The sequence below is a fragment of the Adiantum capillus-veneris genome, chromosome 1 (genome assembly GCF_014529385.1).
Source record: "Adiantum capillus-veneris isolate H3 chromosome 1, ASM1452938v2, whole genome shotgun sequence".
Classification (NCBI taxonomy): domain Eukaryota; kingdom Viridiplantae; phylum Streptophyta; class Polypodiopsida; order Polypodiales; family Pteridaceae; genus Adiantum; species Adiantum capillus-veneris.
The window spans coordinates 114445174-114468688 of record NC_140931.1 but is presented as its reverse complement, the minus strand read 5'-3'; the positions used below and the strand labels follow the sequence as shown (position 1 = coordinate 114468688).

General features: G+C 44.3%; 1 protein-coding gene across 1 annotated transcript in view; it reads left to right on the top strand.

Annotated features, from left to right (window-relative positions):
- The first annotated feature begins 2710 nt into the window (after positions 1-2710).
- The window catches only part of LOC147465393 (putative plastidic glucose transporter 1), a 74193-nt gene continuing 53388 nt past the window's right edge, over positions 2711-23515 (top strand). The window contains exons 1-2 of the mRNA XM_086519886.1: positions 2711-3033; positions 3955-4105. Of these exons, the coding sequence (XP_086376012.1) occupies positions 2814-3033; positions 3955-4105 (371 nt within the window). The 5' untranslated portion in view covers positions 2711-2813. The remainder of the gene's footprint in view (positions 3034-3954; positions 4106-23515) is intronic.

Genomic DNA, 23515 nt, shown 5'->3' with positions numbered 1-23515 from the left:
TGGAGTCTTGTGTGACATTCCAAATGTATTCAAATGTACGGCATCGTGATGGACTACATCCTACTTATCCATTAGCCATGCATTACAAATGGGTTGTGGACTTGGTCACAATGCCTTTGGGACTTTGGCAGATGAGGTATTTGGTGCTTGCAAGAGAAGATTTGTCTAATCAAGTTGAAGGGTGTGCATTGAGGACAAAGAGTACACAAGTTGTATGTAAATTTCTTCTTGAAGATGTGATCTGTTGCTATGGGTGTGTGGGAAAGATAACTGCAGATAGAGGAGAATTGGATGCTGATGAAGCAAGGGAAATCTTCTCTAGAATGGGCATCAAACTAGCTTTAACTTGTGCTTATAACCCAGAGGGAAATGGAAAAAGTGAAAGAGGGCATCCTCCAATAATCAAAGCTTTAGCTAAGGCTTGTGAAGGTAAACTTGGCGAGTGGCCAAGCTTACTGCCATTTGCATTGTGGGCTGACCGTACAACACATAGTTCAGTCATCACTGGCTATATGCTTGTTGAATTAATGTATGGTCAAAAACCTGTGATGCCAATTGAAGATGTAGTTCTTACATGGAATGTATTGCCATGGGAAGATGGAATGAGTAGAGAAGACCTTCTTGCATTGCGCATACGGGAATTGGAAAGAAGGCTGAAGACATTGAGCTTGCAAAAGCTTGACTAAAGAATGCAAGGTTGAAAAACAAAGACAGATTTGACAAGATGCATAGGCTCAGACCAAAAGACATTGAAGAAGGTGATTGGGTGTTGGTGTACGATAGTAGCCTTGAAAACTAGCACTCTACAATAAGGAAGCTTGCAAAGATATGGTTTGGTCCTTATGTTGTCAAATATGTGCATAGAAATGCAACTTACAGCTTGCGTGAACTGGATGGGACAAAACTGAAAATTCCCATTGCGGGAAAAAGAATTAAATTATGCAAAAGAAGAGGGAATGCTGATCCATTTGATGCACAACCAAGTGAATAGGATGATGAAGCCAACTATATGCAAACTGAGGATGAAAGTGAGAATATGGCGTCCGACCATGAGTTTTAATGCTCTACAAATGTTGTTGTGGCACATACTGGAGGATGTGCAGATTCAGAGGGGGTGAATGTCATGTGGTGGCACGTACATAGTGTGAAATAAAAACATTCACCTCACTCTTAACACTTCTCAATGTATGCAAATAAAAGCAATCATGTACATATTGTGATATATGTTGAAGCGTCTACTGCGGTCATTATCATGTACATACCTATCCGGGGAGTCGTGGCCCTGGATGTGGCGCATTTGCATGCTTTTCCACTTCATAAGATGCCTAATTTGGTTTGACAATGTACATAGTACAAGCATTTCATGGTGGCACACTCATCTCACCTACAAAGACTGATGCGAACAAAAACTGCCAAAAATAGCAACTAACAGGCGTCGTTTGCAGGATTGCATGAAAAGTGACCCAAAATGGTATATTGATGAAAAATGATGCTTATCTATGATTTTTATGCTTATGCGAGTGATCCCACAAATTTAGGGATTTTCTTGACTCTGTTTGGGATTTTTCGAATCAAAAATGACATTTTTGGGTGAAAATGGCTTAGTTTTGGTCCAAAGTGGCAAAATGGCCCAAAAATTGACACATCAGCTCATATTGCCGTGGGGAAGAGAGGGAAGGGGGACTTTTTACAGAAAAGACCAACAATTTTGCACTACTGTGTAATAGCTTCCAAGGTTGCTCAATCTATGTGTGTTGTCCCGCCTCTTCGCAATCTTGTATCTGAGCTTGTGAGGGGAGTGAATTAAGGTTTCCCCTTATCAAAATGGTGTTTGGGCTTCAATATAGAAGCTCTTAAATCTCTGCAAAATCAAAAAATGGTTGTCGTGAAGGTGGAAGCTCGAGCATTCCTTTCAACCGTTTGATGTTACGACTATGTAATTGGGGGCGAGGCTACAAGATACCATGAAAGAGGTTTGGGTTTCCAATGAGAATTGTGCTTGTATGAGCATTGAGGTTTCATGGCTAAAACTTTAATGTTTTTTAAATGGTCTTGTAAAGTAAAATTGAATGTGATTTGGTGATCCTTTCATCATAATCTCGACTACAAAAACAAGTAGACTCCAAGCACGATAGGAAAGAGGGTTTGTGACTTTGCTGTTACGAACGCTCTTAGATTTTCTGTCACCCTTAGAAAGAGGGTTGGTGATTCTCTGTGCAAACTCTTTTTCACAAAGTGTTTGTGACTCTCATCACGAACTCTCACAGCCAGAGGTTTTGCACCTTCGCAGTTAGACCGCACACATTCCGACAACGACGCGCAAGCAGGGCTCAACATTAAAAAATAGCGTGCACCCTTGAATGTTTTTCGAGTCTACTTTTTTTTGACCGAGTTTACTTTTTCTCGTTTGTGTTCACCATATAAGGGTGTGTTTTGCCTTAGATACCATCAAAGGCTACGCGCCCGTGTGGTTAGGGCAGCAACTTGTCAACGGGGGAGGTGGTGGGTTCGATTCACCTTGCGGGCATTGACAACGGCCTTTTTTTGGTTTGTCTGTCCGCCTCGAGATTCCCTCGCTCATCTTACAACCGTTGATCCCATGTTTCCGGACTGTGTTGTGGTTTGGGCGTGTGCGTTTTTTTTGGGCTTTGAACGGTACAATCGAAATGTTACCACGTGTCATAACATGATTATGGGTTGACATGCAATGATGCAAAGCTTGTGGCAACAGGGAACTTGTTAACGGCCAAGTAGTTCACTCTTCGCTGAAGCCCCCAACGCTCGTCAATCTTGTCTACACCAGAAGGGGCAGGATGGTGGTGGGAGCTGTCAATATTTCGGCACTCACACCTGCGCAGCAGATTCTCAATTGTGGGAGAAATCCTCTCTCGAAAGTACAAGGAGCCCATTTGAGCACCCACTGGACTATTTTCAAGTCCGCAGACTATCGCCCTTCGTTACTCCTCTCGAGAAGAAGATTCCCACCCAGTGCTTCCATTTCCGAAGAGCCTGCTCCAGCTGTTCAACAACCGGGTACCCCTTTTCTGCTCTTCTGCATGTTGTCTCTCGGTTTTTCAAGTTCTGAATTTGGCATGGCGAAGCAGTGATTATGTTTCCAAAGAATTAGTCAAAAGGTATGGTTCATTTGGCAACCAGTGGGTGGCGATTCAAGTACTATTCAAGTACTGTTGATTCCTCTGGGAAGAGATCCCTCTCTACATAAAATGCAATAACATTATCTTGGTTTCATAGCTGAAAAAAAAGGTCACGTATGTTTGGATAATCTCTCCGAACACACTTAAATCACGCTTTCATACTCCTATGCGTTTGCTGTATGTTATCCCTATGAAAAGACCATGCTTCACACTTGGTTGGGGCTCTAGCCCTTTTTATATGCCCGAAAACCATCCTCTTTCTTGTGCTTCAATGGAGGACGAGGATCCCTCTCTCACCCCTTTTACTTTCTTATCATTGACTCTTGACACTTGGCTCTTGCTGTACCCAATGGAAGGTGGCTCTTGCTTAAAAATCTGTCATTGTATTGGTTGCAATCAGCCTCTTCTATAGGCGTTCCGGTGACACCTGTGTGTGTCAGATAGAAACAATCATATACCTGATTGAGAATTTCAATGGGTTCGATGGTAGCTTGCATCACTGGTCAGTGCAATTTATTCCGTCTTTCCTAAAGCTTCTTAGCATATATAGCAATAGCAACCAATGGTCTACTGGTACTTTGGAGAGTCAAAGTTGTGACATTACTTTGCCTGCTTTGGAGAAAATTTGTTGGGTTTTCTTTGCTTCTACATTTCAGGAACAGGGTCCATATGATCGCATGCAATGATTGCCCATTGATAAGCTCAAGCTGATTCTAGAGGGGTTACAGTCTTTATATCTGACTTGAAAGAGTTTCAAGGTGGTGTTTCTGGTCTGAGGAGGAATATTTGTTGCGTGCAGATGTCACATTAGAAGAATTACATAGCAGTACTGAAATAAGCAGCCATGACATGCAAGGAGTGGTACCCAGCTTTGATTGGGGATGGGTGCCGGCATTTCCTCATGCCCTCACAGCCTCTATGGCAAACTTCATGTTTGGCTATCATATTGGGTAAGCTCCTGTTTCATTGCTTTAGGGGTCTTATGTACATGCATTTCATATTTCTGATACTCAAAAAGGATTTTGCATGTAGATGTAGGGTTTAATACCGTATTGTAATGAGGTACTGTTAACTTTAGGGGAAAAATGCTGTAGTATTAAGTAGGCACTATCCATACTGGAGCTGATGATCATATACTGCTGTGGATGATTACCTTCATGAGGAGAATATCAGCATAGTGTTTTACAGTGAAAGATTGTCAAGGAGGTCAGTAAATTTAGTTGGTTCTTAGATTAGTCTAGTCGTCCCTCTGTTAGGTTTTGCAGAGTTATGATCATTGATACCTGATAAAGTGGAGGTTTAGGGAATTGCCTAAATTTTCATGCCTCATGCCTCAATCGTGATGGTTGTATTATTTATTTTACATCTCATACCAGCAATACTTGCCTCATGTTTGAGCGTGCGGGCACGGTCTGGCCTTAGGTGTTATTCATGAGCAGATCTGACAGAATATGCTTTTCGAGTTTTTATCACCCACCCTCCATTGATGTCACGGCCCACGGGCCTTAATTTTGTGATTGGAGGACTCATTTTGGCATTTAGGTGATACAGTGAGCTCTTTGTTATGGCTCACAATGTTTTGGCTTTCACATAGTGTGTACATACTACAACCACCATCTTTCAAGAGTTTCACTATGAAGTCTTTTACCAAGGTCACAATCCCATCCATAATTTGCACATCCAAGTTTGATGCCGATTTTAATCATGGCAACTGCCATTGACGGCCTCAATTGTTTTTATTACTGACAATTTGGTATACTTTCATGTGTATAGAAAATAAAAATTTACTATTTTAGAAACAGTGATGTAGTCGCTCTCAAAATAGGCACCATTTGGGTGACGGGGTTAAATTTCGAGCACTAATGCCTACGTGGCACTAGCAAAAGTGGTTGATTTTTTTGATCTTGAAATTTTCGATGGTGAGCGTTTGTGCCACATAGGCAGAAGCCCTCAAAATTTATCGTCATCCGCATTTTGGCGTTCTGGGTGATTTTCAAGTAATAGAATCAGCCTCTTTTTCGTGCACGCTGAAACCAGCCCATGGGGCGGTAAACTTTGGCTTTCACCTGATACCTTTACTTTAAATTTACGACACAAAGGAACTTCACGTAAACTTGTGCTTGAATTTTCAACACTTCAAGACAAACCACGGCATGGCAGCTAGAGCGCTACCAAGCAGACAACGACACCCAAAGGCTGGCGCCCCTTTCGGTATTTCTTTATTCTTATTATACTTGAGAAAAACCTGTAAACTTCTACAAGCTGTCCTCCTTTTATAGGGTTGAAATTCCTCTACTCTAACCAGATTTCGGCAGTATAACCATAGTAGAAGTCTCCACGGACAAAATCCCAAGTAAACATTTACTTTCCACGCACTTTAGAGTTGGCGAGATATTACAACACACTGAAATCTTTGTTTTTGGCTTCCAATTTGCGCCAAAACACCTGTTCGGTGATTCCCTAGCTTCCCTGAAGTTGTAGGCATCAAAACTGGCTGCAAAAAATTACAACAAGCTATAATGCTCTGTTTTGCGCTCCAATTCGCGTGCCGATCACTTTTTTGGGTAGCCCTCGAGCTCTTGCACCTGTAGGGTCACTTGCCCCTTGAATTAGACGAGATTCTTATTGAGTAGCTTCGACTTTCTTATTTCTTATTATCTTTGAAAGCAATTTAGTTGGGTGACATCTATAACATGTGGGATACCCATGCATTACCTGCATATGGTGCCAATGCTAACTGAAAGTTGTATTGTTTCCATGGGTGCAGGTGGTGAGGGTTACCTTCTCAACTATGGTTTTCAAAGTTCCTTGGATTGAAGATGGTGAATTTATATATCTTTAGGCTCTTAACTCTTCTTGTACTTATGTGTAAAGTCCGTTCTTTACTATGAATGGGAATTATATCACCTTTTCACTGAAATAGTTTCTAGAGTCTTTTGTAATTTGAAAAAATTCTTTGGTGTTTATGTTATATTGTTACTGGAACACACACACACAGATAGAGAGAGAGAGAGAGAGAGAGAGAGAGAGAGAGAGAGAGAGAGAGAGAGAGAGAGAGAGAGAGAGAGAAATGAAATGTTATATTAACGTCGTGAGCTTTGTCCTAAAGTGTGAGTCAAGGAGAGGAGAGTGGATTTATCCCACATGCTGTGGAGCAAGGCTGTAGAGCTACTTAAAGCTCATTTCATGAATGAATAAACACAACTCCATTTTGCACTACATTCTTGTCTATGGTGAGCTTGTGCTAAGCTAAGTCAATACTCAAGATTGTGTTTATGAGTCCAAGCTAATCTTATCTTGGAACCTAATTCACTTGAGTGATAATCTTGCTTACACACACTCACACATTGACACTATATTTCTCTTTCATCCACCCTAGCTAGCACGATCCAATTCCTAACAAATACTACTACTAGAATCCATCCCCATCTGCACTCTGGATGTCGAGAGTATGGATCGAATCCTCTGTTGCAGTCTCCGTCGATGCTCTGTAGCCCCTCCTCAATCGTGGCCGTCTGGATCTCCGTAGCTCCAGTGCTTAGTCGATGAGAGTGCCGGTAGTGGTCGAATGAGTGTGGGCCGAGCTCTGCTGTCACAAACTGGTGACGTGGCATGACCCCTAGAATGGGCAGCAAGAAATGATGCAGCAAGGCAGCTCCGGATAAACCCTGAAATGCTGATGTGGCTGCTACGGATTTCCAGTTTTCACGTTGCTAGGGCTGACATGGCATGTCTGTACGGAATCCTGCATTTTGCAGCGCTTTTTGTGGCAACAGCGGCAGTTTTTGGGCCTGCTTTTTATCTACGCAATTAGCAAGAGAGAGAGAGCTTTAGTCTTGCTTTATTTGCCAAGCAATGGCTTGAGAGAGAAATTGCTTTATCTTTTTATGAAGCTTTTGATTTTCAGCTTTTGGGGCTCTGCTTTTGGCATCCCTTGTAAAATCTTTATAAGAGTGGTTTGGGCTCCTACTTCTCAGAGCATCTGGTCGTAGAGTTTGAGAGTGAGACCGAACCACTCCCGTGTACTTTGTGCAACAGATTAATACAAAAAGAAATACCGAAAGGGGCGCCAGTCTTTGGGGCCAATATCTCTAGGCACGGAACTCCGCCGGGCCGTGTCGAATCAATTGTAAACTGTGAACTGTTTTGAAGTGAATTCTTGTTGTGTCGCGGTAGAATCTTGACTTGGGGTGTCCAAGTTTGTTACAGTGGTATCAGAGCGCGGCCGATTTCTCTTCTACCGGGAAATCCAATCCTTTTTCTAGCAACACTTATGGATTCAGACAGAGATCAGTTGACTTCCTCTGCATCTGGAGATGCGGGAAGAGATCACGAAGAAGATTCTCACGAGGAGTATGGCTCGCCTCCGCCTACTCAGGCGGAGATTGAAGAGATGGAGTTGTTTGATGATGCAGCAAAGATGATGTTAAATTTTGGGAAGGACCCGATATTTGCAAAATTTGTGACCCAGACCTCCTTCGACGAGGTGCATGCACAGTGGCGGCAAACCACAGAACCATCCCTCAAACCGGCACTCAAGAAACCTCCTACTCCAAGGATGTTTACAAAGCAAGAATTAAAAGAGGTGGTTGATACACGGATTTCTCAGCTTTTTGACGCGCAAAACAAAGCTGAAAAGCACGACAAAAAGCAGAAGAAAGGAACTGACTTCCTGGGTTATTTGGGTCGTCAATCTGCTTTTGCCTTGGCAAGAAAGTAGGAAAAGCATGTCAGATTTGAAGGAGTCTCGAGTTCTTCTTCTTCTTCTGACAGTTCTTCTAGCTCTTCTGACTCGAGCGAAGAAGACAGAAAAGAGAAAAAGCAAAGCAAAAAGCAAAGCTTCGGAAAGGGCAAAGTGAAAGACTAAGAAGCCCTCATTTTCTTTGATGGAGGAGCCAAGGCCAACTTCATTTCACCTGAATTGGTGTGGCGGCGCGGCTCGAGATCACACCCAATTGGATGGAACCACTAGTAGAGGCAGTTCTAGTGGCACCTGGTAGGGACGTAGCCATTACACTTGTCATTGGCAAACTTCAGTTGCATTGTCAGGGGTATTTGGGGCACGAGGACTTCTACATAATTCCCTTGGAAGGTTGTGATGTCCTCTTGGGAATTCCCTGGTACCACAAGAACAACACCGTGGTCGGCTATCGGGCGAGAAAAGCGACTTCGACTACAGAGGACCGAACTATTGTACTTGATGTTAAGGGCGAGTCTGTCCCTATTGTATCGGCTTCAGCCGTTTCCAAAATAATGAAATCCAGTCTGTTTGTTTACTCGATCTTTTTGAAAGAGTTGAATGATGTTTGAACTTGATAAAGAACGCCAAGATTTTCTGCACACTCATGCCGATTGCTTTTCAGAGGGCCTGCCAGGTGAGTTACCATCCGCTCGAGTCCTGAGGATCATACCATTGATTTAATACCCAGAAGCACACCACAAAACCGGCCACCTTACCGTGTGAGGCGAGCCCAGAGAGAAAAAATCATGAACCAAGTGAAAGACCTCTTGGAAAAGGGTCTTGTCCAGCCTAGTACTTCACCGTACTGCTCTCCAGTGGTGTTGGTGTTGAAGAAAGATGGATCTTGGAGAATGTGCATCTTCGGTTATAGAGCTCTCAACAAAATTACCATCAAGAACAGATTTCCGATTCCTAGGATCGATGATATTCTTGATCGACTACAGGGATCCTTGTGTTTTAGTAGGATCGACTTGAAGAGCGGGTATCATCAGATCCGAATCGCGTCGGGAGATGTCTACAAGACAACTTTTCGGACGACTTTTGGGTTATTTGAGTTTTTGGTGATCCCTTTTGGCCTAACCAAGGCTCCAACGACATTTAACCGGATGATGGACATAATTTTTTTGAGAGTACAGAATATTTGTTGGCACTTTCTGTGACGACATCATTGTTTTCTCCAAGGATGAGGTAGGACATAGAGAACATCTGCTATAGGTCTTTCAGGCATTACGAGATCGTGTTAATGATTTATGCGAAGAAAAGTGAATTTTTCCTACCCGAGATACACTTTTTGGGACACATTGTCTCAGCAGCAGGAGTGTAGATGGACCCGGCCAAGATAGAGACTATCCGTGATTGGCCCGAATTGAAGAATCTCCATGAAGTTAGAAGCTTCTTGGGCTTGTGTTCGTAATACAGGCGGTTCATTAGAAAGTTTGCAGAGGTTGCTTCCCCTTTGCATATCTTGACACACAAAAGAGTCCCATTCTCGTTGGGACCCACAGAGGTGACTGCCTTTCAGACATTGAAAGAGAAATTGACTACAAGACCTGTTTTGACTTTGCCGGATTTACAGAAGTCATTCAAAGTATATTGTGATGCTTGTGGTCGTAGTCTGGGTGCAGTCTTAATGCAAGAAGGCCATGTCATTGCCTACGAGAGCCGATTGTTCTCAAGGCCGGAATTGACAGCATAGATTTATGAGAAAGAGATTTTGGCGGTTATCCATGCTCTTACTCAATGGCGACATTACTTACTCGGAGCAGATTTTACTGTCTTCACAGACCATCAGAGTTTACGCTACTTCTTGTCACAGAAGCAGCTATCGGAAAAGCAGATGCAGTGGGCGAACATCTTGTTACAGTTTCACTTCCAGATTGTCCATGTGCAGGGACAGAAGAACTTGGTGGCAGATGCTTTGTCTTGGAAGCCGTTGGTTCTGGCTATTTCCGCGATACATCATAGGAGCTTCGAGGATATGGTCGATCAGTACGCCACAGATACAGATTTTGCAGATATTTTCACTCGGATACGGAATGGGGAGCTAGTAGCGGGATATTCCATTCAGGATGGCTACTTGATGAGGAAAACGACGTTGTGCTTTACACAGCCGTTGAGGGAAAAGGTTATGATTCGAGGATATGGTCGACCAGTACGCCACAGATACAGATTTTGCAGATATTTTCACTCGGATACGGAATGGGGAGCTAGTAGCGGGATATTCCATTCAGGATGGCTACTTGATGAGGAAAATGACGTTGTGCTTTACACAGCCGTTGAGGGAAAAGGTTATGACCGAATGCCACTGTCCACCTTTTTCGGGTCACCGCATCATTGCTACCACCTTGAGAGGTGTGGAGAGATACTTCTTTTGGCCGAGACTCAAGAAGGACGTGGATGATTTTGTACATAGTTGCTTGGTATGCCAGAAGGTCAAGTTTGATAGGCATAAAGCACAGGGATTGTTACAGCCTTTACCCATACCCACCCGCCCTTGGGAAAGTATTGCAATGGATTCCATTTTTTATCTCCCGAGAACACAGAGTGGTTACGATGGTATCTGGACTATTATTGACAGATTTAGCAAGCAAGCTCATTTCATTCTAGTGAAGAAAACAATCAAGCTGGATCACTTAGCGAGACTGTTTGTGGCCCTGAGACGATTGTTTCCGACAGGGACCGAGATTTACGAGTTTGTTTTAGAAGGCAATTTGGGAACATTGGCACGCGGTTGTAGTTCTCATCATCGTTCCACCTGCAGATTGACGGGCAATCTGAGATTGCTAATTCAGTGGTACTAGATTTATTGAGGTCTTACTTCTCAGATTAGAAGACTCAATGGGAAATGTCACAAAGTGATGACGTGGCTACTGAGAGCAAAACCCCTAATTTTTGCCAAAAACCCTAATTCCTGCAAACCCTACTTTTTGCCAGAAACCCTAATCTGTAGAAACCCTAATTTTTGGAAACCCTAAGTCTAACTGCTGGCTGAAACCCTAAAACTGGCGGCAAATGCCACGTGGCAGCAGTATGTTTTTTTCCGGGTTTTGCGGCGAAATTTTCGGATGCTAATTTTCAGCTTGAGCGACGCAAAATTCAGCTTTTTCTTCACGCAAACTGTGTGAGAGAGAGAAAGAGAAAGATTTTGCTTTATTTTTGGCCAAGAACTCAAAGGAGCTTGTGTGAGAGAGATTCTGCTTTTGTTTTGGAAGCATTTGGGGCTCTGCTTTTGGGCATCCCTTGTAATCTTTAAATAAGCGGTGAGGGGCTCACTTTGGAGAGCATCTGGACGCAGAGTCTGAGAGTGAAACCCTAACCACTCTCTTGTACTTTGACATTGATTTAATACATAAAGAAATACCGAAAGGGGCGCCAGTCTTTGGGGCCAATATCTCTAGGCACGGAACTCCGTTGGGCTAGTGCAAATCTATTGTGATCTGTGAATTGTTTTGAAGTGGTTATTTGGTGCTGTGGTGATTGATTCTTGACTTGGAGTGTCCAAGTCTGTTACAGTGGTATCAGAGCACGGCCGATTTCTCTTCTACAGGAAATCTGATCCCTAATTTTTTTCCGCAGCACCTATGGCTTCACGCAAGGATCAATCGACTCCCTCCGCATCTGGAGATACGGGTAGGGATCACAACGAAGATTCCGGCAGAGAGTATGGCCCGCCTCGGCCTACTCAGGCGGAGCGACGAGAGATGGAGCGTCGTCAATTGATTGGCGATGCAACAAAGTTGATGCTCAATTTTGCGAAGGACCCAAAATTTGCAAAATATATGAGCGAGACTTCTTTTTAGGAAGTGCACGAGTAGTGGCAGAAAACCACAACACTACCCCCGAAACCCACTCTCAAGAAACCTTTTGCTCACAAGAAATATTCAGAGAAGGAATTAGAAGAGGTGGTTGATGCACGGATTGCTCAGCTTTTTGACGCGCAAAAGAAAGCCAAAAAGCACGGCAAAAAGCAGAAGAAAGGCACTGACTTCCCGGGTTATTTGGGTTGTCAGTCGACATTTGACAAAGCAAAGAAAGAGAAGAGGCGTGTTCACTTTGAAGGAGTACCCAGTTCTTCTTCTTCTTCTTCTTCTGACAGTTCTTCTCGCTCTTCAGATTCGAGCGAAGAAGACGGAAAAGGCAAAAAGCGAAGCAAGAAGTAACGCTTCGGAAAGGGCAAGAAAAAGGCAAAGAAGTCTAAATCTCGCCCAGAGAGTGACAGTTCTACTGAGGACTCATCTACAGACAGTTTAGACTTCGATGACGGAAACTTTTATGCAAACAAGAAGAATTTTTATAAAGCCAACCAGTATGACTTTTTGGAAGATAAAAGCAAGAAAGTCCGAGAGTTTAAGGAAGGTGGATAGTCGATCAAATTTGATACTTTTTCAGGATACTCAGATGCTTCAAAGGCTTTGTCTTTTATACAGCAGTTTGACATCGCTTTCGCGGGGGACGCTACTCAGAGCACTCCAAGATTCGGAGAGCTGCCTCCTACTTTAAGGGGAATGCTCGCACTTGGTGGTCCACGCTTCTTTTAAACAAGTCTGCGCCAATTAAATGGCTGAAATTTAAGAAGCTTTTTATTTCTTCTTGGTTGACGCAAGAGTATGAATGCGATATATGAGTTGCTTGGAACCATCTTCGGATGACCAAGAAAGATACAATAAATGCTTACTGTGAGAGTTCTGGAGCTCTTTTCTACCCGCCTCTCCATTCAAGAAGATCTCGTTCAGAGAACAGATTGAGCGGTTCACCTTGGGTATACCTACAGAGATCCGAGATCACTGCTTGGAGCAGAAGTCAGCTTCTCTCCAGGAGTTGATGAGTCATGCGAAGCGAGCTTTGCCATTCACTCTTGCAGTCTGACCTACCCCACAAATGAGGCCATGACACAACGAGCCGAACAGACTTCTGGGAATGAAAGTAGAAAGAGAAAGAGCAACCCAGAGAAAAAAGATGCACGACCCAAGCTTACTCCTTAGGAGCGAGCTCGATTCATCAAGGAGGGGAAGTGCTTTGGATGCGGGGAACATGGACATATCTCCGCGAAGTGCCCTAAAAAGGCACAGAAAGGACAGAATGATAAGGACAACGACAGGCCTGAGAGTTCGAGAGTAGCTGAGGAATGTGGACGAAAAGGCAAGATGAAAACAGGACTGGTTCCAGATTGTGTGGGTACCGATGCCAACACCATGGACGAGAGTACAGAACTTTGCCGAGCTTGGGGCAAAGTGAAAGATCAAGAGGCCCTGATCTTCTTTGATGGAGGAGCCAAGGCCAACTTCATTTCACCGGAATTGGCGGGGCGGCTCGAGATCACTCCCGATCGGATGGGACCACTTGCGGAGGCAGTTCTAGCGGCACCCGGTAGGGACGTAGCCATTACACCTATCATTGGCAAACTTCGGTTGCATTGTTAGGGGTATTTGGGGCATGAGGACATCTTCATAATTCCTTTGGAGGGTTGTGATGTTCTCTTAGGGATTCCATGGTACCACAAGAACAACGCCGTGGTCGATTATCGGGCGAGGAAAGCGACTTCGACGATAGAGAAGGGCAGAACCATTGTACTTGATATTAAACTGAAGGGCGAGTTTGTCCCTATTGTATCGGCTTCGGCCATTTTAAAATTAATGAAATCCAGTCTGTTTGTTTACTTGATCTTTATGAAAGAATTTAGCGATAAGGATAGGACAAATATGTCTAAACTTGATATAGAACGCCAAGATTTTCTCCACTCTCACGCTGATTGCTTCTCAGAAGGCCTACCAGGCGAGTTACCACTTGCTCGTCCTGAAGATCATACCATTGATCTGATACCTGGAAGCACACCACTGAACCGACCACCTTACCGTGTGAGCCAAGCACAGAATGAAGAGATTATGAACTAAGTGAAAGACCTCTTGGAAAAGGGTCTTGTTCAACCTAGTACTTCACTATATTGCTCTCCAGTGCTGTTGGTTTTGAAGAAAGACGGATCTTGGAGAATGTGCATCGATTATAGAGCTCTCAACAAAATCACCATCAAGAACAGATTTTCGATTCCTAGGATCGATGATATACTCAACAGGTTACAAGGATCCTCGTGCTTTAGCAGGATTGACTTGAAGAGTGGACGTCTACAGTCTACAAGACAGCCTTTCGGACTACTTTTGGGTTATTTGAGTTTTTGGTGATGCCTTTTGGCTTAACCAATGCTCCTGCGACATTTAACTAGATGATGGATAGGATTTTTCGAGAGTACAGGCTATTTGTTGGCACTTTCTTTGACGACATCATTGTTTTCTCCAAGAATGAGGCAAAACACAGAGATCATCTGCTTCAGGTCTTTCAGGCATTACGAGATCACAAGTTAGTGATTAATGCAAAGAAAAGTGAATTTTTTCTACTAGAGATACACTTTTTGGGACACATTGTCTCAACAGAGAAGGAGTGCAAATGGATCCGGCCAAGATAGAGACTATACGTGATTGGTTCGATTTGAAGAATGTCCATGAAGTTAGAAGCTTCTTGGGATTGTGTTTGTACTACATTCGGTTCATACGAAAGTTTGTAGAGGTTGCTTCCCCTTTGCATATCTTGACATAGAAAGGAGTCCCTTTCTAGTGGGGACCCACAGAGGTGACTGCCTTTCAGACATTGAAAGAAAAATTGACTACGGGACCAGTTTTGACTTTGCCGGACTTGCAGAAGTCATTTGAAGTAGATTGTGATGCTTGTGGTCATAGTCTGGGTGCGATCTTAATGCAAGAAGGCCATGTCATTGCTTACGAGATCCGATTGTTCTCTAGGCCGGAGATGATAGCAAGATTTATGAGAAAGAGCTTTTGGCGGTTATCCATGCTCTTACTCAGTGGCCGCATTACCTACTCGGAGCGGATTTTACTGTCTTTACAGACTATGAGAGTTTGCGCTACTTCTTGTCACAAAAGCAGCTTTCGGAAAAGCAAATGCGGTGGGCGAACATCTTGTCACAGTTTCACTTCCAGATTGTCCATGTGAAGGGACAGAAGAATGTGCTGGCAGATGCTTTGTCTCGAAAGCGGTTGGTTCTGGCTATTTCCGCGATACATCATAGGAGCTTCGAGGATATGGTCGATCAGTATGTCACAGATACAGATTTTGCGGATATTTTCACACGGATACGGGATGGGGAGACAGTAGCAGGATACTCCATTCGGGAAGGCTACTTGATGAGAAAAACCATGTTGTGCGTTACACAACCGTTGAGGGAAAAGCTTATGATTGAATGACACTGTCCACCTTTTACAGGTCACCGCGGCATTGCTACCACCATGAAAGGGCTACAGAGATACTTCTTTTGGCCAAGACTCAAAAAGGATGTGGAAGAGTTTGTGCGTAGTTGCTTAGTATGCCAGACGGTCAAGTTTGACGGGCATAAGGCAGAGGGATTGTTACAGCCTTTACCCATACCCACCCGCCCCTGGGAAAGTATTGCAATGGATTTCATTTTTGATCTCCCGAGAACACAGAGTGGTCACGATGGTATCTGGACTGTTATTGACGGATTTAGTAAACAGGCTCATTTCATTCCAGTGAAGAAAATAGTCAAGCCGGATCACTTAGCGAGACTGTTTGTGGCCCAGATCTTCAGACCACATGGCATGCCTGAGACGATCGTCTCCGACAGAGACCCCAAATTTACGAGTTTGTTTTGGAAGGCAATTTGGGAGAACATTGGCACGCGGTTGCAGTTCTCGTCATCGTTCCACCCGCAGACTGATGGGCAATTTGAGATTGCAAATTCAGTGGTTCTAGATTTATTGAAGTCTTATATCTCAGATCAGAAGACTCAATGGGAAAAGTACTTACCTTTGGTGGAATTTGCCTACAATAACACGATACACTCTTCGACGGGGAAGACGCCATGTGAGATTTTTGAAAGTGCTATGAAGGTTCCATCCTTCCGGAGCACGAAAGATTAGATATTTGAAGCGGGACCTAGCAGGAGGACCTAGCAGATACTCCTCAGATTGTGAAACTTTACCTCGATGCTTTTGGTTTAGCATAGTCTACTCCAAATGGAACCGAGAATTCAGCTTGGCCGGAGATCTGGTACAGTGGGATGCACAAGAGAGGAGTCACTCCACTCCTTTGTCAACAGATGCCTTGATTTAGATACTAGAGTCTCATTGATGTCTCTTTGAGCTTCAGGGATACTAAAAGCTGACAGTATTCTGTTGTATGGAATTCCTGATTATGATACTGATTTGTTCTTGACTTCTTTTAGTGCAGGAATTGATAGACGAAATGAATGCAACATTTTGGTCTGATTGATCTCGAATAGACATGGTTGCAATAGGGGTTAGTCAATCGGACATCGATGAGGTCCCGGTCCCGATTGGACCTAGATGCGACTGCTAGCTACATTCCCGATAAATCATGGTCTAAGATCCGAATGAATGTTGAATGTCATGTGATGTCCTGTGATATCATGTGATGTGACTGTCGATTAGTACATGTGCTAGATGTGTGTTCCTAGTACGTAGGTACTAACAGTCAGTGTCTGCTAAGATGGTTTATGGCTTCTGTCGGTTTTGCTGGCGTAATCGCGGGCGATTACAATGCTTTCAAGAGGGGGGTATATCACAAAGTGATGACTCGGCTACCGAGAGCAAAAACCCTAATTCCTGCAAACCCTAATATCTGCCAGAAACCCTAATCTGCAGAAACCCTAATTTTTGGAAACCCTAACCCTAACTGCTGGCTGAAACCCTAAAATTGGCGGCAAATACCACGTGGTAGCAGTACGTTTTTCGGGTTTTGTGGCGAAATTTCCGGATGCTGATTTTCAGCCTGAGCGACGCAAAATTCAGCTTTTTCTTCACGCGAAATGTGTGTGTGTGTGAGAGAGAGAGAGAGAGAGAGAGAGAGAGAGAGAGAGAGAGAGAGAGAGAGAGAGAGAGAGATTTTGCTTTATTTTTGGCCAAGAGCTCAAAGGAGCTTGTGTGAGAGAGATTCTGCTTTTGTTTTGGAAGCTTTTGGGGCTCTGCTTTTGGGCATCGCTTGTAATCTTTAAATAAGCAGTGAGGGGCTCACTCTGCGGAGCATCTGGACTCAGAGTCTGAGAGTGAAACCCTAACCGCTCTCTTGTACTTTGACATTGATTTAATACATAAAGAAATACCGAAAGGGGCGCTAGTCTTTGGGGCCAATATCTCTAGGCACGGAACTCCGTTGGGCTAGTGCAAATCTATTGTGATCTGTGAATTGTTTTGAAGTGGTTACTTGGTGCTGTGGTGATTGATTCTTGACTTGGAGTGTCCAAGTCTGTTACAGGAAAAGTATTTACCTTTGGTGGAATTTGCCTACAATAACATGATACAGTCTTCGAAGGGGAAGGTGCCATTTGAGATTATTGAAGGTGCTACGAAGGTTCCACCCTTCCTAAGCACGAAAGATAAGATTTTTGAAGCCGATGAGTACACGCGTGACTTGGACACGGCTTTTGCCAAGGTCGGTGAGGCTTTGCAAAAATCTCAAGGAAGACAGAAAAAGGCAGCAAATCGCATCGTCGTGATTTGAAATTGAAGGAGAACAATTGGGTGCTCTTACGTTTTGAGAAGGCACGCCTGAGAAAGAAAAAGGGAAAGGAGAGGCTTTTCCAAAGCTAAGTATGCGATACGACGGACCTTTCCAGATTTTCGAAAAGATAAATGATGTCTCCTTTCGATTGAAGCGGCCCAATACTTGGAGAATTTACAATGCTTTTCATGTGAGTCTCTTGAAGCCTTCTAAAGGTGATGTGCCCGAAGCATAGTAACAGGGAACGGGCGGAACGGACCCTAAATGTTCCGAAACGGCGTTCCGAACGGGTCTGGCTCTCGAAACGGAGTCGGCAACGGAACACCGTTCCGGAACGGGGTGTAACCGGAACGGCGACCCGGAACGGGGGGGAACGGGGCGGAACGGCACTCGGAACGGCGGAACGGGAATCCGGAACGGTCAAACCAAAAAGTCAACTATTTTCACTAGCTATTTGGGGGCATGTTTGGGGCTATTGGGGGCTATTTGGGGTCAGATTTGGGGCTATTTGGAGGGTTGATTTGGGGCTATTTGGAGGGCTGATTTGGGGCTATTTGGAGGGCTGATTTGGGGCTGTTTGGGGGCTATTTAGAGGGCTGATTTGGACTCTGGAGGCTCGTCTCACCTCCTCCTCAAGCTCTCAACATCTCTACTGAGCTACTCTCCTTGCTAAAGCTTTAAGCTTGGACATGGAGCTCTGGCTTCTTTCTGTTCCTTTTTGGCGGAAAGCACAACACCCTCAAAGAACAAATGTGGCTTCTACCTCTCTTTCTCAAGCTCCATCCCTCCCTCTTGTGTCTCAAGCTCCATCCTCTCTCTCTCTCTCTCTCTCTCTCTCTCTCTCTCTCTCTCTCTCTCTCTCTCTCCAAACTCCATCCTTGTCTCAAGCTCCGTCATCGTACAACATGTGTAAATATGGCTCTAATTAGGATGGTCGAATTCAAAAGCTTAGCTTACATATGAGCCTATAATATGAGCCTATAATACATATAATATATGTAGTTTCTTTGGTCTACCGTTCCGGCCCCGTTCCCGTTCCGGCCCCTCTCCTCCCTCCCGTTCCCGTCCCGTTCCGCACCCTACTGTTCCCGTTCCCCGTTCCCGTTCCGGGTAACTATGGCCCGAAGATGGGGAGCCTAATGAGCAACCCGAAGTGGAAGAAAACGAGGAGATCGTTGTTCTAGAACAGATATTGGCACATAAAGACAGAAAGATTAAGGGTAAAGTGATAAGGCGGTTCTTGGTTAAATTCAAGAACTATCGTCCATTGGATGCGAAGTGGATGGAGGAGGACCTAGCAGATACTCGTCAGATTGGGAATCTTTACCTTGAAGCATTTGGATTAGCATAGTCTATTCTAAATGGAACCTTGAACTCAGCTTGGGCAGAATTTGGTGCAACGGGTATGCACAAGAAGGGAGTCGCTCCACTCCTTGTCAACAGATTGCCTCGATTTTTTATACTAAAGTCACTGATGTCTCTTTGAGTTTCAGGGATACTATGAGCTGACAGTATTCTGCTGTATGGCTTTATGAACTGAAATTCCCGATAATATGATACTGATTTGTTCTTGACTTGTTTAAGTGCAAGAACTGATAGACAAAATGACTGCAGCATTTCGGCCTGAACAATCTTGATAGACATGGTTGCAATAAGGAATAGTCAATCAGGCATCTATGATGTCCTGAGTGGATCTAGATGGGATTGCTAAATATGTTGCCAAATAATCATGGTCTGAGATCCGAATGAATTTTGAATGTGATTCGTCATGTGATGTCCTGTGATGTCAAGTGATGTCCTGCGATGTCGTGTGATGTGACTGTCGATTGGTACATGTGCTAGATGTGTTTTCCTAGTGCGTTGGTACTGGCAGCCAGTGTCTGCTAAGACAGTTTATGGCCTCTGTCTGTTTTGCAGGCGTAATCGAGGACGATTACACTGCTTTCAAGAGGGGGGTATGTCACAAACCGTTGACGTGGCAGTAGGAAATGGTGCAGCAAGGCAGCCCCGGATAAACCCTGAAATGCTGATGTGGCTGTTGCGGATTTCCGGTTTTCATGCTGCTAGGGCTGTCGTGGCATGGCTGTACGGAATCCTGCATTTTGTGGCGCTTTTTGCGGCAGCAGCGGCAGTTTTTGGGCCTGCTTTTTATCTACGCAATCAACAAGAGAGAGAGAGCGCTTTAGTCTTGCTTTATTTGCGAAGCAATGGCTTGAGAGAGAAATTGCTTTATCTTTTTATGAAGCTTTTGATTTTCAGCTTTTAAGACTCTGCTTTTGGCATCCCTTGTAAAATCTTTATAAGAGTGGTTTGGGCTCCCACTTCTCAGAGCATCTCGACGCAGAGTCTGAGAGTGAGACCCAACCACTCCCTTGTACTTTGTGCAATAGATTAATACAAAGAGAAATACCGAAAGGGGCGCCAGTCTTTGGGGCCAATATCTCTAGGCGCGGAACTCCGCCGGGCCGTGTCGAATCAATTGTGAACTGTGAACTGTTTTGAAGTGAATTCCTGTCGTGTCGCGGTAGAATCTTGACTTGGAGTGTCCAAGTTTGTTACATCTGTAGTGATGGCTGCTCCTTTGGTTGTCCCATATCTAGTGAAAAGAAATCTGTAATCTGTCTCTGGGATTGTCTCTCTCTAGCTGTCTCAGTAAAGTGTCTCTATGTCTGTGTAACTCAAGTAGACATAGCCCAAGACATCTCTGATCCTCAAAACTCATGACCCTAGAGAAAGGACTGAAACCCTCTCTGAATAAGCAATGGAAATGACCCCGAATCTCTTAGTACACTGTGCAATGACATATGTATTGTAGCTCTATCTCTGGCTCTAGCTGGTATAAGCGGCATATCCTACTGTCTACTGGTATCCCTCTGAATCTACCAGTCTCAATCTCCAGCTGATGTGAGGATGTGCGTATTTGACCAATGGCACACTGCAAACCATGAGACATATGTGTGTCCATGTAGCTGGGTTGAATTACAAACCTATCTTCTGCTCTTGTAGCAGCTCTATCCATGTCCTCTTGGTATCCTGCTGGATCAGATCCTGACAAATGAGTCTAGTGATCTCCACCCGTGTAAGAGACATCGAGGGTGTCCGAGGACAGTACTGGAAAGGGGGCAGCCTGTCCATGGTGAAGCTATGCATCTGAAACCATGATGTCATTTGTGATACCAGCATGAAGTGTCCCCCTGAAGAGCTAATTGTCTGGAAGACTCAAGGGCCAGTCTAGCATATCGGTTTCTAGTAGTATCCCACAAGCTGTGCACCAAGGAGACTGATCTGGTAAGCGCCTCAATCTCCATACGAGGGGCAGCTAGCTCTGCTCGAATGATAGCATGGGGTACGGAGCGTCGAGAGATCATAGATTCCAAGGACATCTCCATACATCTCCAATCATCCTGGCCTATATAAGGTCTCCATATCTGCACCACATACATCATAGCTGAGGCTACTAAAGTATCAAAGAGCCATAACTTTGTCCGAGGTTCTTGGAAGTGAACCTGCGAACACATCCGCTCCAACCTCCGAAGGCTACATAAGCTCTAGTCAGTCTAGTCTCTGCTGCTCTTCCCAAAGAAAACCTCGGCCCAGTGAAGACAACCCCAAGGTAAGTGTATGCATCTGTATAACAATCTCGTGATCATATGTGAAAGTCGGTGCTGATCTCCTGATCCAGTGTGGTGTGGTGTTCAATACCATAACCTTGGTTTTACCAAGGTTTACAGACAATCCACTATCCTTTGCAAAACTGTGTAATGCATCCAATTGTCGCTGCATACCCTCTGGTGAGTCAGAGATCAACACAATATCATTAGTATATAACAACAATGGGATCCACGTCCTCGCCAGCTGGGCACCTCTATCACCCTCTCCGTCAATGTAATCAGACACCTCATGAGAGAGAGAGAGAGAGAGAGAGAGAGAGAGAGAGAGAGAGAGAGAGAGAGAGAGAGAGATATTTAAAATGAAATGGTATATTAATGTCTTCAAGATGCCAAAATGACCTATGAGACCAAAAACTGGTGAATCTGATACCATGTCTGGGTACAAAAAATAGGTATATAAAAGAGATACTAAGATGAATCTCAAAGTGCTAGTTGGAACTGTGGGGTATATGTGGGTGCCCAAAATAAAAGGGTGATATAATGGGTGGTGAATCCATCCTCATCTGCACTTTGGATGTCGAGCCAATATGGCTCGAATCCTCTGCTGTAGTCTCCATCGATGCTGTGAGGCTCCTCCCCTCACTCGTGGGCGTCTGGATCTCTCTAGCTGGGCATGTGCTTGGCAGACCCAAGAGGCCACTACCCTCCATGGCTAGGTAGGCTTGATTAGGGAGAGGATTAGTATCCTTTTTGTGTTTGCGTTTAGAACACATTTTGTGTCGATTTTGTGCTAATTTGCATCTTCACTTAATTTCATCGAGTTCATTTTCTCCTTGCATTGCTCACCTCATCTCGAAGTGCTCCTTGCAAGCTCTCTATAGAGCCTCCAAGGTCCGCAAGAGGGGGCTCACACACTGCAACGCCCAACCACATTTTTTGACGTCCAACCGGACTCCATCCCAGTGTACTACAATAAAGCCTAAAGCTTTTTCGGCTCCGCAAGCAGGCAATCCCGCGCGCTCATTCGGCCCTGTATAGGTGGCATTCCCACGGAATTGCTGCCTGCTCAGGCCGCCTATGCTGGGCCAGCTCCCATGTCAAGCTGCCTCCCACAACAAGCCTACCTAAAGTGGTTTCCCAGCAGTCTGCACCACCAAGAGGCCTAGACCATCAAGCTTGGAGATCTTTCATGTGCTGCACCAAGGCCCCAAAGCTCTCATCTTGGCAAGAGGCTCTTCCCATGAGTAGGAACTCGAAGGCTATTTAAAGTCGAACATCAAGGCCTTCATCAAAGCTTTCAAAGAGCTTCACAAGGGTGCATAAAAGGTTTCAAAGCTTCAAGGAAGGGCATCAAAGTCAACAAGGGCATTTCTCTTTGGAAGTTTCCAAAGGTTTTCAAAAGCACTCCAAAGCAACTATAGATTGTGAAGAGGGGCTTTACTCCGGGGAAGACGAGCTTCACAAAGAAGGAAAGCGTTCTCTCTCTCTCTCTCTCTCTCTCTCTCTCTCTCTCTCTCTCTCTCTCTCTCTCTCTCTCTCTCTTCCCCATTTTTGTAATAAAAAGAATCGTATCCAAGCACAATAACTTGCAAATAAATTTTCTATTATCTCCTAAGGGGTATTTGTGCATCTGTTAGAGGAATCAGACACTGTCTTGGAGAGTCTTCAAGATAAGACTGTCCTCATCGCACAATTGGGGAAAAGGTATTATAGAATTCAATGTGGAGGGGTTTCACACCTGGTGGATGAAGTTAAGGGGATACCTCATGAAGAAATGTTTATGATCTGTTATCAGCACAACCTTAGAGCAACAAGCCGAAGCCGATGGGAGTGCATTCTAGGACATCTACGCTCATAGCAAGTGCACAAAATTTAACCAAAGATGAACAAGCTTTAGGAATTATCATCACTTCCTTGCATGACAACTATGTGCATTTCATAGACGAATGTAAGCATGCACAGGAAGCTTGGCGAGTTCTAGAGAGCAATTTTGAAGCTAGGACTAAAAGAAGTAAGGTCAGTCTCAAAAGACAACTATACAAGTTCACCATGATTGAAGGGGGGGGACTATTGCTAGCAAAGTTAACAGGCTTAAGAGCATTGTCACACAACTCACTTACATTCAGTGTGAGGTACCAGAAGATGACAAAGTGGCCGTGCTTTTGAGTGCACATCCACCCTCTTATGACCTCTTAGTCACCATCTTTGAAAAAAAAAAACCGGCTCTAGCATTTCAAGACGTCATCAATTCTCTTCAAGCTGAAGAGAAGAAGCAAAAGGGCTCATCGACATAATCAAGAGGAGCTTTTGTCGTATCATCACCAAGGGGAGGATATTCAACATCATCATCAAGTGTAAAGAAGTGTTATGATTATGGAAGAATGGGACATGTAGCAAAGGATTTCTAAACAAGTCTTGCAAAAAATGTGGTAAGAAGGGGCATCTTTCTTCTCGATGCTACT